The following is a 16,597-nucleotide window of genomic DNA, read 5'->3' on the forward strand; positions in this document are numbered from 1 at the left end:
TCTTGCAGCCCTGATTGTCTTTTTCACGAGTCAGTCAGTGAGGGTTTTAGAGCAGACGTGCCGTCAGACAGGATTGTGTTTGTGCAGCCTCGTGCTTCAGATCTGTTGCTGGTTTGTGCTGCATGTGTTCGCACTTCCTGACCCCCTTTAAAGTGGCTGTGACGACCCCGTCTGTGCCTGCAGTCAGTCCCTCCTGCCCTCTGTCTGTGGTAAAAGTTTCTTTTAGGAGCTGATTCAGCTTTTAGACCCATTACGGGATATAATTGAAAGGTCGCATTCCCAAAAGCCTAATAATGTCGTCAGAAACCGACTGTAGTCAAGTTAGGAATTATTTACAGAGCTGTAAAAATCTGCATTATTCTCGTTTTTGGCATAATATCTGACTTCTGTGATCTACAGTATATTAAACAATAATCCTTCTGACAATTCTAGCTTACATGTTTATAAAACTTTGGATTTTTAGACAGAAATAGACTCAGTCAGGCTAGTTAAAGCAAAAAAAAACTGTTGTCTTTTACCACAGTGATCAATAAATTAAAGTGTTTTCAAAGTTCTGGGTGTGGCTGGAGTTTTTATTCAGTTTGCTGCTGAAATACCTACAGTTTATTTGTCGATTTTTAGTAATACGATCTTAAGTCAGTTGTAGTTTTGTTTTAGATGGCCGAGATTAGTTTTTAAAAGCGGCAGTCTTCACATCCTGCAAATAAACTATGAAACAGACCCATAACGGCCCTCGTGTATAAATTGGGGAATTTTAAAGGAATCTTCATAAGGGGAGAAAATCTTGACTGGCCGATAAAGCTGTGCTTGGCTACCAATTATTTTACTTTATTTTTCACTTTTTCTTTTTTTTTCTTTTCCATTGACGCTCTGTTTTGTAGCTTCAAACAGCGGTTTGAATCTCATCCCTCTAGATCACACTTTTACTTTATGTCAGCTTTCACATCCACCTCAGCCATAATTTCTTTCATCTTTTACCCCAGAACCAACGTTGAGTCTTCAACCCATCCATCACTTTTCTTTCCTGTTTGTTTTATTTTCACCCCTTTCCCCCCCCCGCGCACACACACGCCTCCCAGATTTCTCTCTCCACGGTCCTGAGTTTGTCCCCTGGTTATAATGGTGCAGATTACAGGAGGCAGAGAGGCACCGCAGCTCCGCTGAGGAGGGCTCCAGGCGCTTCAAGCTGGACTTTGCCAACAAGGCCGACAGCCTGCAGCGACAGATCGAGCACCGAGAGAAGCAGCTGTAAGCAACCTCCACCGTCTCAGAGATAGACCTGCACGCATTCATAGCATCCCCCACCTCACAGACCACTGACCTCTGGAGTTTAGTAAATATTCCACATATTTAAGTGTGTTTTATTACTCCAAGGAGCAGACGAGTTCCCCTATCTTTTGATAAAACAATGAAGAAGTTAAAAAAAAAAACTCTGTCTGCACTACTTTAATGTACTTTTCCCTTTCATCTGTTTTTTTTATTTTATTTTTTATTTTATTTGTGACGTTGGACGTTCAGGCAGCAGCTGGAGACAGACCTGAAGATTGAGAGGGAGTGGAGACAGACGTTACAAAGTGACCTGGACAGAGAGAGAGACATGGTGTCTCAGCTCAGCACGGAGGCCTTACAGATCAACGGACTGAAGAAGGTGAGAAAATATGACCCGTACAACACGTTGCAAAAGTATTAAAAGCCCTTTAACCTTTTCACATTTTTGTCATGTTAACAGCCGCAAACTTCAATGCCTTCTGGGCCATTTTGGGAGAGATTAACACAAACTTGTGCACCTATTATAAAGTGGATGAACAATGATGCCTGTTGTTTATAATTTAATTCTATTTATAAAAAAATAAAAACCTTGTTCCACTGTGGCCCGTCTCTGCCAGCAAAGCACTTCTAGAAACTGACATTTTAGCCAGTCGTTCTTTTCAAAATGACTCAAGCTCAGTCAGATTGGATGGAGAGCATACAGTATGTGAACAACAGTTTCAGTTCCTGCTCCAGATTCTCTTTCTGATCTGGTTCTGGGGTCTCATTTATAACACTTTGCATAGAATCCATACTAAAAGTGTACGTATGGCAAAAAAAAAAAAAAATCTGATTTATAAAACCATGCGCAGGCACACCAGCATGCAGTTTCCCTTTATAGGTCACAGCTGTACCAGGCTCCGCCTCATCTTCTGCCCTCTACAGATTCAACCATAAATGCTCAGTGCAAAGCTCCTCATGAACATTAATGTGGATTAAAAAATGGATCAGCTGATTATTTTTCTGTCATGGTGGAATAGCAACCACGAGAAAAAGCAAAGAAACTATGATTTACTGTGTAAATCAGAGGTAAAATCACACATGCTGCCCAAATTAAAATAAACTAATTGCATTCCCGTCTAGAGATATTCCCACCTGAGCTGTGGATCTCTGAAGCTCTTCCAGAGTTACCATGATCCTCTTTGCTGCGTCTCTGATAAATCCTCCTATTGCCCAGCCTGCCAGTTCAGGTGGACGGTCACTCCATTACAGGGTTGCTGTTGTGCCGTACTCTTTTTTTTTTTTTTTTTGGAATAAATCTGCTCACTGCGATTTGTTTATAAATAAATATTCTTAAAAACATGTATATTTTTCCTACACTTACTTTCATGTGTCCATCACCAACGTCTCAGTGAGCTACTCTTACATTTGTGGCCATGGGACACAATGTGACAAAAGCTCAAGGGTCATTAATACCTTCACAAGCCACTGAACAGCGTGTACTATTCACAGACTTTTACTTTCACTGTTTTTCCAGGAGTTCCACCGCCTCCAGGATGAGAACATCCAGCTGAAGACCATCTGTGAGGACCAAGAAAAGGCTCTGGAGGAACTTGGGTCCAAACTTAGCGAGTGTGTAAACTCTTAACAACCAGCTTTCTGTCATAAACACTTCCCGCCTGGTTTAAGTATAATGAAAGATAACTTAAAACTCTAGTTCTGTTAACATATGGTTCTTACTGTTCAGGAAATATTTTGTTTCAGTCTCTTCCACAGTTTTCTAATCTTTTTTTTAAAATATCTGTCAGATCTAAACTGAAGATTGAGGATATCAAAGAAGCCAACAAGGCCCTGCAGGTAAAATCCCAGATGTTTGAACCCAGCTTTAGTGATTGAATGATTATAATGCAACAAAAAATTATTTAGCATCTCAGTAAATTAGAATGTTACTGAAAAGTTTATATATTTTAATAATTAAATGGAAAAGCCTAAACTCGGACTTGGACTATAAGGCGCACTTAAAATCTTTAAAAGTTTCTCAATAATAGATTGTGTGCCGTAGAATCCGGTGCACCTTATCTATGATCACCGTTGTGCTTACTGACTGATTTTATGTGGTACAATGCGCTCAAAATCTGTTAAAATTACATTACATTATGGTACAATGTGTCACTACCTGATTGGCCCCCTGAGCTGTCCACATTACTGCCTGACTGTAATATGTAAACTAGAAGCGCATTCACATAAAGGCCCACTGGCAGAAAGAAATGGAGGCAACAGTACGCTTGACTATGAAGAGTAAAATGCGCCCAGTAGCCCGAGTATACACGTTAGCAACAATAAACCTAGAAAGTTAATTCAACATAAAAGTTACGTTTATTTTGGTCTTATGTTAGAAACAGGCCAGTGTAGTCAATAATCCTTAACTTTATAATCTGGTGCGCATTATGGTCTGAAAAATACGGTATATAGATTAATTACACACAGAATTATTTATTTAGAGCATTTAGATCTGATGTTTTTGATTTATTGATGGCTTGTGGCTCACAGCTAATGAAAGTGAAAGAAAATTACAATATTACATAAGACCAAGAAAAAAAGATTTTTTGTACAAAAATGTTAATGGTGATTTTCTGGCCGACATGACAAAATCAGAATCAGACATACTTTAACTTTGACTACTAGGAAACAAGGAAAGAACAGACTTTTCAAGGATATTCTGATGTATATAGACTCGCCTGTAAACTGTAATGCAAAGACTTGTGTTTGCTTTCAGGGGGGTCAGGTGTGGTTGAAGGATAAAGACGCCACTCACTGCAAGCTGTGTGAGAAGGAGTTTTCCATATCAAGACGAAAGGTCAGTACTCTGTGGCGTTTTTTTTTTCTTTTTTTTTTGTAAAAACAAGAGTTGACCTTTTTGTTCTAGCTATTTTAGATTTAGCCTCCAAAAGAAACATGGATATCACTTGAATGAGAGCTTTAAGATTAAAATGGAGCCTCTGTTGACAGCACCACTGCAGGAACTGCGGGGAGATTTTCTGCAACGGCTGCTCCGACAACGAGCTTCCTCTGCCTGCGTCTCCCAAACCAGTCAGAGTCTGTGACACCTGCCACGCCCTGCTCCTCCAGAGATGCTCCTCCAATACAGCATGAGACAGGCCTCCACTGCCAGGACATCGGAAATCTACTTTCAAGCTCTTTACCAGAGCCATGTTTCTCCTAGGGATTGCTGCTAAGGGTGGACCACACCAACAAAACCTTATTATATGTATAATTTTCTTTTTCTTTAAGTTTGATAGGTGAAATGAGCCTCATCTGCATGTTCCTTGAGAACCAGATCTCCCATTCGGCACGTCTTGGGGCAGTCTCATCAATCTCAAGTATAATCAGGGAAAGAGGAAGCAGTGAATCTGCTCTAAGATATCCTTTTCTAGTATTAAGTTAAAGAAAATGTCATTTGTAACAAAGAAAATAAGAGCTACGGGGGCACAGTTTCACAGAATAAAAAAAAAGAAAGTCTAGCGTGGTTTTGAAAAGACTATTAAAAGGCATACCAGAGTGTAATATATTGAGTTGAACAGCAGGGCTGCTGTTGATCGTGGTCTGTGGGGATCAGAGAGTTTGGATATGAAAGAAAAAAACAACCTTATAAAGAACTGAAAGTGACACTGCACTGAATGCTTCTGCTAAATGGGTTTCTGAACCAAACCCAGTTTTTCTCACTACTCCATCGTTATAATGCACGTGGCAAACTTTGGACACCTAAACTGATGAGATTTATATAGTTAGCACACAGTTTGAACGACGTGCCTTTTTTTTTTTTTTTTTTTTTAAAGTACAGTCTGACCTTGAGCACCTTTTTGTGTGAAGTGAAAGCATACTGTCATAAAGCAATGTTTACAACAACGTTAAGCCTAACTGGCAAGTTGAATTAAAATCCAAAACATGCTAGCCTAAAGTGAAATATTGACTATAGATAGCTTTTATCTGTGCTGCGAAAACAGTATTTCTTGATTTTATTTGACTACGGCAGGTTTAAGAAGATAAACATGATCATGTTCAGACAGATGCATAGCAGAAAAACCTGCTGGACACAAACTTAGGCACTTGTGACATCAGGCTAGACGTTTTTTTTTTGTTTTTTTGTATTAGTGCCATTTGAGCCAGTGTAAATACAGCCAAGCTCTTTTTCTAATGTTGCTGAAATACACCTCAATCTGTTGCAAAGACATGTCTGTAAGAAAACAATTGTTGTTTTAAAATATTTCAAAGTAGCAACACTAGCCAGTGTGTTGATTTAAAGCCTCACCAATGCAGGGGATCCTCCTCAAAGGACCAGGAGGAGCAACAGAAGCTGTTGGTGTTGATGAACCACTAACGGGGCACAAAGATATATTTGCCAATCATGTAGTTTATTAAATGTAGATAATCCATATTTATGTTTGATTTTTGTGAATTATGCACATTGATTTGTCTGAACAATCGCTGTTAACTTGAAGTCAGCTGTTAAAGAAATGTCAGTGCTGCTCCGTGGTTTACAAGAAAAGTTTAAAACATCTTTTTTTTCTTTTTGTTTTTTTGTTTGTTTTGTTTTTGTCGGGGTTTTTTTTATACCATTTGTTGGTAATGCAGTACAGATGCCTGTTCCTGCTAGAAATATGTTTATCGCAGAATAACGGGATGATTACCTGGGTAAAAATGCTTTGCTTTGGACATCATAAAGTGACTGTTAAAAAAACAACACCACATCAGTGTGTTTTTCCTCTTCTGTTCAGTTTATTTCTTCACTGTCTCCCTGTTTTGGGCCGACTCGCCATCCTTTGTACTCAGAGCTACCTGTGGCTGGATCAGGTGAGTGGCCCAGGATGGTGCAGCATTTAATTTCAACTTGTAAACACATAATTCATACTAAAATGGCTACAACAGAATACATTTTAATTCTTATCGGCAAGTTAAATTGTAGTCTTGCTCCAAAATCTGACTACTACTGTGTATCGTCTTAAATAAAACAATGTTGTTGTTTTTTTTAAACTGATTCTTTAAAAATGATGGGTTTTCTAGATACTTGAGAAGTCTGGGATTTGTGTTTATCAGTTTCCAGGTCTGAGTAGCTATGTGAAAAATATTTACTTTAATCTGTTTCCTGAAATATGATAATTATACATCTCATAAACATTGAGCATTATACATCCATGTTTTAATCACATTTGTCAACATTTTTATTATAGTTTTATTTCCAAGTTGCTGAGAACCCAAAGCAAAACCAAAAAAGTGCCATGTCACACTTTTTTGTTGTATACATCTGGACCGTTCTGGTTCCAGTTTAGATGCTAGCAAATAAAGCACTAAAACTGCTATTTTTGGGCTTTCTGAAACTGCCATACACACATTTTAATTTTGGCTGCTAAGTCAGAGATCCCATTTGGCTTTTAACAAAAAATTAGAAGCAACTGAATTCTGCCATTTAAAAACATACTGTGAAAGTAGTCACTCGCCTGTAGGTCTAAAGCATGAAAAATATACACTTTATGAATTTAGCATGTGGAGGCTAAAGTACTTAATACATTTTCTTAATAGTATGAAATGACCTGCATTTGGGCCTGTATTGACAAGTCTTGTACAGATTCTGAAAAAGCTGATCTAATTTGGTCGAGCAAGCAGCCTAAAAAAACAAAAAAGTGGAATAGCCCTTTTATTTGGGGAGCACCTGTAACAACCTGCAGGTAACGAGCTCTCTGTTTTTCCTTTATTTGTAAAACATCTAGATAAAAAAAAAAAACATCTCCGTATGTAGGTTTTTTTCTCAAATATCCATAAGATCTAAACCACAAGCTAAATCTACAATTTAGAGCCTGGGAAAAATAAGTTTAAAAGTGAAAGATACTAAGGAAACCTGAAGTGATTAAAGGCCACATCATCAGCTAACTTCACAGGAGTCAGGTTCAGAGGTTGGGTACAAATCTGACGGAAGCTACATCGTGTTCTGTTTTTGATTTTGTGTTAATTTCTTTATTTCTGACGTGTTCAGTAAGACTACAATGAAAGCTGCAAAGAATGAGATTAGCGGTTCTGGCCAGTTCAGTGTGTGAAATATGTAGTTTCTGAGTGGTACTTGAATGCATCATCCTGGCTTTTTCCACCAGTGTCCACGGAAAGTTCAAACCACGAGTTACTTGGCCGGTACATAAAACCACCGATCATTTAACTATTACTACATTATTAGTTGTAAACATAGTATTTCATTCTGGGCTAAAGATAGATAACTCTTCCGTTATCACGAACAAAAATGTATAGCATGAAACTTCGCCTCTCGGCTTCCGTAATTATGACATTTAGCAAAAAGAGGTTTTGGTTGCCTAAAACGTGACAAGTTTAATCTTAAAATAGTCTTCTTTTTTACATTGCATGTAAGCATCTGGCTTTAACTGTGTTTTTTAGGGGGGGGGGGTATAGAAACCTTCAAAGTAAACAAGATACAACATGTTTCACTTTTGTTTTACTTAAATTTATGTTTTCACATTAATTTGGCTAGTTTGTATTTTCGTGGCGTTAACTGACAGTTTGTAGAGCCCAGTTTTGCTGTTTAACATATTTTATTTTAGTTTCAATTTAATTCAAAGAGATTAACTTTTTCGCCTTCAGACCCCTTTAAACTGACACACATGTGCTTTGATTGTGTGAACACTAGATGGCACATTTGCTCTTCTCTTTAAACTTGGTTGATACAGCTGAATTGTTAAGACAATTACTGATATTAAGTTGTTTTCTAAACATGAAATATGATGTACAGATAAGACGTTTATTCTAAAAGGTAAATGTGTTTTGAAAATTAACCAATCATTACATTTGTTTTGATGATTGTGGTTTTTAAATCTCAAGTTGCAGTATTAAATAATAGATAAATAAATACTATTTACAATTCCTCTTTAATAATTCAATAAAAATATGCAATTGAAAACGCTAAAATTGGATTTCTAATTGTATGATGGAAATTTTACATCTGAAATGGTTGTATTTCTTTTTCAGTGATTCTCCTGGTCATCCAGGTATTCTGTGGATATTTACTGTGGATTTTTACTGATCTCAATTTGCCCTAATGCCAAAAACATACAGAAACGGCCCTTTACCTCGCTGCTTAATTGGAAGTCAGCTTTAACACTGAGGAAAATAACATGCAATTGGCGATTTTTTAAGTTGTATTGTATGTCCTTAAAATCCTAAAACAGCTGGAATAATCTATAACATTGATTCCCAAAGTTGGGGTCGGGACCCCACTTGGGGTCATGGATCAACAAGTTAGGGGTCTTTACTGAAATTAATCTAAACAATAAAAGTGAGAAAGCTGAACCATATTTAGGTTATAGGTTTTAAAGATATAAAAGCATTGCTTAAAAACAGACAAACCCAAGCACACTGGTTGTTGATGCTGTTTGCATTGTTATTATAATACCCATTGTTATTTAATTTTGTAGAAATATTTATATACTCCACCAATAGGTTCATGAGTCCATTCTGGTAAAAGTTTGAGAACCTCTGATCTAGAAAATCTAGTAAGAAAAAGTATGTACTAAAATACAAGGATTCCAGGAACCCTGCACTACACTGTGTTGATCTATTTCATAAAATCACAAAGACATACAATACATTGAACCTTGTAGCTGTGAAGATTTTTGCAATGCACTTTATTTGTTTGCAGAGGTTGGTAATTAGGGTTTCAGACACTAAAGGCTCCCTTTAAAGATAGGGGTACATTTAAATCGCTATAAGTGGTAACAACATGAATCCTGCAGGCAGGTGGTGTCAATGCTAACATCAGAGATTTAGATTTCTGCTATATGTAAAGTCAAACCTGCAGAGCTGCAACATATTAAACACAGTCTCTGCTGGGGCTAGTTTAGCATGTAAATATAAGTGTACAAATTACAGGAGCTGCACAACGAATAACATCAATTTCACGAGGGATGTCATGTGTGATTGTACACAATCTCACCGTGACTGTTATATAATAACTGTGTTCTCTCTCCACATAAATCCCATAACAGGTACCAACATGTCATCATCGGGGCCTAAAAAGTCAGAACACTAGCATTAAAAATGACAACAACGGTAATATGAACAAGACATAAGCTATTGCTAATTTTGTTAGATTTATCAGATAAACATGGAGGACTGACGTTCTTGTTGATACATAAACAACTCAAGACACTTAGCTGCACCTTTAAAAGTATTCAACATTTTTTTTTGGTATGTAAAAAAGGAGACGGATTTGCATTTTTCTTGATTTGAGCGTAGCAGTACGAGTGCAGCCACTTGAAACAATGTCAGTGTGTGCTGTTTATCAGCAGACTGAAGATCTGAAGGGAGGTTTTGTTCCTGCTCAGGACACAACAGGCAGTGACACTACTTTCAATAGTTCAATATTCTATTTTTGAACCTTATTTAAGGCACACTATGGGAATTTAACATCACTGAAGATGTTTCATGTATGTGGAAAAAAAGTATGAAATGCAATCTTTTACCTACAGAGGGCGCCAAAGACATTTATCCAAGTGTCAAATCCAACTGAAGAAGTTGAAAACATGACAGCAAGGCAAAGCTGCATATATCAATTAGGATTTTCCAGATTATTATTTTCTATCCCATATGGGGCTATAGCCTAACCAGTGGTTCATAAAGCCCCCTTTTCAAAACACCTTGAAGTTGCACATAAAAACATTGCTGGTTATTAAATAACTTCAATATTGCATTTGTTTTTTTTAATAAAAAAGACACATTTTAGAAAAACATTTTAAAAAGGTCTAATTTAGAGAATAAAACTAATGTTTGTACAAATGGTACAAATTCAGACTAGAAAATACAAAAAAATATTGTTATACTAGAAAAGTATGTGTTAAATGCTCTTGGTGTTCTGGTTTTAGGTTTTATTTTGTATTTGTTTTCATCATGTTCTTGTTGTTTTCTAAAGGGTCTTGCTTTGACCAGTGCATTTTTGTGTTCAACTTTGCCATTTAAGGTCTTGTCATCTTAGTTCAAGCTTTGGTCGATAGGAAAGTAAGCCACGAAGCGGCTTTGCTCAAGAAGCTGGCTTGAACAAGAGTGCTATATCCAGATGAAAAGTTGAGTTGAAGAAAAACGTGTGATAAACTCCATTGGGTTTCATTATGTTCAAAGACCACACAGCCTACTCTTTTTATTGGCCATGGTATCCTTGTTCTCACTAAACCCCAAAGGGAATCTATGGCCTTGTACATACGTAGTTAGGTCTTTATAAAAATGAATATCTCCACCGCATAATTTTTTAAAACAATATTGTACACACGGGATTGTTTTCAGAAAAATTTACATCCACACCAACCCTCACAAATACACCACTGAGTGTTGTTTTAAACAGGCCAGACGCATGTGTAGCACAAAGCTAAAACCTGTGTTAGCCAATCAGAATCCGACAAAACATTGGCAACGTTGAACAGCATTATGCTGATCTGTATACAGACAAACTAAAAGCTGCCATTTAAACAACCTGGGCTACTTTAACATCTCAGCATAGCCAAAGGCTGATCAAATCCCTGTCATGCATTATTCAATGCAGTAAATCATAAAAAAAAAGAAAGAAAAAAAGCTCAGACCAAGTAGTGAGTGAATTTACTGACCAATTCAAGGAAAAAAGTTTTCAGTAGGCTAACATTTCTACATCGAAATCATTCTCTTCACTTTCTCAATAGAAATATTAAACTTTTTGGACAAACTGAATTGTTAGATTTGTTTTTTTTTATTATAATGTTTAATAACACTGTAATGTCTTGGAATTTGCCCATATTTTTATCTACTGATTGTCAGTTTTGGTAACTTAAGAGATCGAGACAGTTTTGTTTGGGTGTAGAAACTACCAGGCTCTAAACCAATAATAATTCATCATTGTTGATATTGTCTAAATCAAAGCAGTGCTGTGAACAAGGACTAAGACCTCACCAGGACCTGAATGTTTTTGGCAGCACCACCCTGGAAGTCAGCGTGGCTCTCTCTGCCTGTCAGGCAGTCGAGGAATTTGAACCTTGGACCCCGCTGGTCACAGGGTCACCTCTGGTGACATTTGGCTACTGTCTTCCACAAATGCTCAGATTATATGCTCTGTTTTTCCTTGCCGTCATGCAAAAGTACCGTTATGACCTCAAAAGGTTTCCACCAAGTTTAAAACCAGCTGCTTCGTGTGCGCATTTCTTACAGTCTGGATACAAAGAACTGATTTTAGCTCGTTTCTTCCTCCCAGTTGGTAAATGAACCTCCCAAATCTGCAGGACACTCATTCTCTGAGAGGCGCACACACATCCTGTGCAGTGTAAGTGACATTTTTATCTTCAGAGGAAAGGAGGAGGGAGCGCAGAGCAAGATACCCAGCCTAAAAACAGACTCCGGTCAGGTAGCCACACACAGATAAACGTGGAAGTGAGTGTCAGTGTTAACAGCATGAGTCAGACGATACACATCCCTATGGGGCCGGTATCTCTCAATGGGCAGCATTAATGGGACAAACCCATAATCAACGCTGCTTTCTTCGTAGCTAAGTGATACAGACTTTTTTTTTTTGTATTATCCTGGTCTGGAGCTGATTATCTTAATATCTGGTGAGACTGAGAGACATTTTCCGACAAACAGTCACCTTCTGCTATCTTTGTGTGTGTTGTTGTTGAGCAGCTTTCCCAGACTAGTGATAAGTGTCACCTCAGTGGGGGCTTTGACACCTGGGCTGGTGTAATGGTTGGAGAGAAAAGGTGGGGCGTGAGAAGTCTGGGGTTCACACCTCCCTGCCGATAGGACAAGATCCTGTAACTAACCCCCTGATACCTGATAGACTACCATAGTGCATGTCTGCAGAGCTCTATAGCTTTGTTGTCATCCAATTTTCATGCGAATTTTGAGTGAACTTTTAAAATGTTGCAAAAAAAACACAATACAAAATAGGCTATGGTTCCATCTACTGGTTTGGAGCCAGTTAACCAGGCTATACAAAGCGTCATTTCGTTAGAAGTTGATGTTAGGCATGGCTGCAATAGACAGGAAGTGAATGTTGCAAACTAGCATGGACCACACGTTTAAAAATAAAAGGAGAGGTTTTCAGGACTGTTGTAATTGTTCTCGACAACTAGTATTGGAAATGTTACTTTCAGAGACAAAGAGAAAGAAATCCAATTCTTTGTGTTTTATGGGAATATCCAGGAAGACGCTGACAGTGAAAACAGTTGATCAGTCATGTGAGGTAATGTTTGCTTTGTCAGAACTTTTTCGGCAAATGTGTCTCCATCTCCCATTTTGCGGGTTAACCCTTTTTTGCCAAATCCAAAAACCACGTAAAGCTTTTTTTTTTGCAAAATTGAGGAAGTTATACTGAATGTTGTTGCTTCCATCAACCTTTTCTAATGCAATATTTCAAAATACATGGCTAGTGAGAGGCAGGTATCTAAGACTTCACTTCTGCTGCTGGTACTTTAGCTCTTTAAAGGTGAATTATATTGTAAGGAATGTTGAAAATTGGTAATTATTAAAGAAATATGTAGGTGAAGATTCTCGGTCATCCAGGTTATGATCAATCAATCAAAAAAAAAAAAAGGTTTCAAAATATAATCACTGGACTTCTGTTTTGAAGCTGAAGACGATAAGCGAAACATCTTCAGCTTCAAAATAGAAGTCCAGTGGTTATATTTTGAAACCTTTTTTGCATTGAAAAATATGCATATTTCATTTTTCCAAAAGAAGAAAAAAAATCTTCATCAAATCTACTCAGAAGTACCTGATAGCCTTCTAGCTATTCCACAGAAAGAAAAGTTCATCTGGAGCCCTCTGTGGGTTATGAAACAAAGAATGAGGCAACTTTCCCATGATATTTAGAAATCAGGATGATTACCAATAACATGTTTAATTAGATGTGAATGTGTAGATGTGTATTTACACTGCAAGGAAAGATGGAAAAGGGCTATTATTGAAAAGTATGCATATTGAATTTTTCAAATAGAAGAGAAATGCATATCCTTGATTTCTAACAACATATGCTTGGTGTCATGGTTATGAATCAAGCAATGAATCAGTAACTTGTGCCTAAATGCCTTTTCAAAGAGTGACAATATTTTCAACGAGCTGTTAACTTAAAGAAGCTGGTTTCTCACCCGAGAGACCTAAACTGTGTTTGGCTTTGCAGAAGTATTCATACCCTTATAAAATGTTCACATTTTGTAGCATTACAATCAAAGGATTAAATGAATATTTGTCATTACACTACGGCATGTTGCTGCAGTTAAAGCTGAAAATCTTTTGAAGCATGACTCTACCAGCTTTGCACGTCTAGAACCCAATTTCTTTTTGTCCATTCTTCTTGGCAAATGAGCTAAAGTTCACTTAAATTTGATGAAGTCTCAGAGAAAAATATTTTAGGTTTTGCCACATATTCTTAACTGGACCAATTTAACATATGAAATGGTTTTATCTAAGCCAGCGAATATCAGTTATCTAGTTACCAAGAACAAAGGTGTCCTGTATGTTGGGGTCTGGAGTTGGCCAACCCTGATCTAAACCGCTTGATTGTAGCTCTAGATGTTTGTTGTCCTGCTGGAACGTGAATCTGCATCTGAAGATGAAGTCTTTTACGGCCTCTAAAAGCCCCATCCCCACAGCATAATGCTGCCACTACCAGATTTCACCATTGGGTATGGTGAGGTGAGGTGAAATACAAAAGAGAGTACATGTAAACAACAACAGAGATGGTTTTCATTTGTTAGTAGTCATTTGTTGTCAGTAATCATTAATCGTTTTGACACATTTATACACATCATTGCAAGAAACAGTATCTTAACACTAGTCAGTAAGACCTTCACTCCTAAAAATTGCACTTAAGTGCTGAAAAAAAATCTATTTTTACAACATATTTCTGTTTTTCAATGAATAAAACTAATCATAAAAACATAATACCTTGCGGCGTAGATGTACAGTGCTTCTATTATTTCTTTTCATGTTATTTATATTCTCACTCAGGGTAAAACGTATGAAAACACAGAAAACAGAGAGGCCTCTGTTCGGGCAGAATGAATGAAATTAAAATAGAAAACAGTGTGTGTAACACATTGGACAAAGCTTCAGTGTTAAGACTAAAACCCTCAGCAGAAGCAGTCTTATTTACTGAGGTCCTGTTTAGTAATCAGAGCTCCACAATGATGGTTCAGAACAAGAAAGGGAATAAATCAGAGTGAAACTGTTATTGGCTGCACCATGTGGGTTACGGTGAGGGTCTTCATGCAGTCAGTATGCTGCCCCTTTAAACTCGCTCCCTCACACATCCTGTTCCTGTCAGCAGATACGCGCTAAAGAGGCTCATTTGTACTATTTAAGGCTTCTTTGTGACTTAAGTCTTCGTCTTTCAGGGCTCTGCTCTGCATCCTATTTATCATCTGGGTGTGAAAATTGAAACTCCTTCATTAACTTGAGACTTCTCTCCTCTAACTCTCTAATTATCACTTCTGTTGTCTGAACAGGAGAGGTCTGTGTGTCGAGGTAAGGCAGGAAAACATGAAAACAGAATAAAGTATGGGGAGAAAAAAAAAAACAGAATTGGTGTATGGATTAGATCATCGTAATGTGAGTAGGTGGCCAAAACGGAAACATTTTTAAAGCTGCCAACATGGTGTTGGCTGTGAAAGTTTAAGGCATTAAATTGAAAAGCCACAAAAGAAAGTAAATGCATGCGTTTTGTCAGTCACATGCTAAAGGGAAGTGTCAGTGCCTATCAAAGAGCAGGATGAGCTGACGCGTACCTGCTGAGAAGCTTCCAGCTTCAATACTGAGCTGTTAGGCCTCCATTAACACATAGATATTGTGTGTGTGTGGTGTGTGTGTGTGTGTGTGTGGGGGGGGGGGGGCAAATAGTGTCAAACATCTTATCAAACTCCCTCCTGAATAAAATCTCTCTCTATAACACGTCTATCTCTTTATTTTCTAAGATGAAAGCCTTTGCAATAGAAGATTTGCAGCTGAAGCTGTGATTTATGTGCAGGAAGACGCCACCGCTGCTGTGACAAACTCAGAAATGTCAGTTTGTAACAGATGGTGTCCCAGTTGGTTCCTCCAATGACTTAAATGAAAAAAAAAATGCTTTATGACTGGAATGTTGTGTGGCTTCTTTCCCTGAGATGCATATTTTTTTTCTTTTAAACACTAAAGTACTGTTTTTCGACAGCTGTACAATTATTATCAGAAAAGATCAGGATGCAAAAGTGTTGACTTTCCGAAGAAGGATTTCACCAAAAGTAGTAGACGATAGGAGGCGGCCGAACTAGGGTTAGGCTGCATAAAATCCCTGAATCTTAGACAAAAAGGTTGGCATCTTTCTGCAGAGCCAACCGCTACAGACATCCAAACTTCATGTGGCCATTCTGATTAGCTCAAGAACGACGTGTAGAGAGCTTCATGGACTGGGTCTCCATGGCCGAGCAGCTGCTGTAATGACTAATACTGGTGAACCCGATATTCAGCCGGACATAGAGTTACGTTTCTTTAAAAGGTTCATTGTGATGGATGAATAGTGGCGGGTGATGCAGGCAAGCAGAACCAGACTTGAACAGATGAGTTATGGCAGATGATGCAGGCAGGCAGGCAGCGATGAGCAGGAGACCAGAGGATGCAGGTCGTGACAGACCAGAACATGTGAGGTGGACCGGGGAAACCACCAGAACGGGTAGAACAAGCAGCTGGGACCTACGGGGGAAACAGGAAGACCTCTGCAGCATGCAGACACAAGCGACTTTTAATAGCGTACCGCACACGTGACGTCACCGTCTCAAGAGCAACGCCCCTTTTGCCACTTAGGTAGGGCATACAGGTAGAGAACGCCCGTAGCAACCAGCTATTACACGCGCAACAGAAACAGCGATATGACCGACTTTATAGCCGTTAAATTTTCCCAAGACGATGTCCCAGGCACACGGTTTACTGGTCGCACTGTTGAAGAACACACCAACCTTCAGCTCAAATGATGGCTTGAGTGTCGAGGGCTTAAAAAAACGGAAAACGGGCCGAGTTGATCGAACGGTAAGCTTTATTTTTTTTTCTGCGCGGCGTTCATGGCGTTGTCGGCCACTTTTTTCTGTTTGTAATCACCGTCCAGGGATCGGTATATGTTTAATGTTTGTCTTATTTGAAATGTGTTTGAGTAAGCTATCCTGGTAGCAGGGTATCATGTTAGCGCCTGCTACCATGATAGCCTATATGCTATCATGGTAGCAGGCGCTTCATTATTAACATGTCGGCCACCAAAATACTCTTACCTGATCTCTACTTGATGTCGCTGGAATTGACGTTACGTTTCTAA

The 16,597-nt window shown here is 38.3% G+C and overlaps 1 protein-coding gene across 3 annotated transcripts in view; it reads left to right on the forward strand.

The window, feature by feature from the left end:
* The window catches only part of rufy2 (RUN and FYVE domain containing 2), a 37,525-nt gene extending 31,536 nt beyond the window's left edge, over positions 1–5,989 (forward strand). For all 3 annotated transcript variants that reach the window (XM_036136552.1, XM_036136553.1, XM_036136551.1), the window contains 6 exons: positions 1,129–1,248; positions 1,519–1,648; positions 2,786–2,880; positions 3,057–3,105; positions 4,025–4,105; positions 4,258–5,989. In XM_036136552.1, coding sequence (XP_035992445.1) covers positions 1,129–1,248; positions 1,519–1,648; positions 2,786–2,880; positions 3,057–3,105; positions 4,025–4,105; positions 4,258–4,401 — 619 coding nt within the window. In that variant the 3' untranslated portion in view covers positions 4,402–5,989. The remainder of the gene's footprint in view (positions 1–1,128; positions 1,249–1,518; positions 1,649–2,785; positions 2,881–3,056; positions 3,106–4,024; positions 4,106–4,257) is intronic.
* The last annotated feature ends 10,608 nt before the right edge of the window (positions 5,990–16,597 follow it).

The sequence above is a fragment of the Fundulus heteroclitus genome, chromosome 4 (assembly GCF_011125445.2).
Source record: "Fundulus heteroclitus isolate FHET01 chromosome 4, MU-UCD_Fhet_4.1, whole genome shotgun sequence".
NCBI classification, from domain to species: Eukaryota; Metazoa; Chordata; class Actinopteri; order Cyprinodontiformes; family Fundulidae; genus Fundulus; species Fundulus heteroclitus.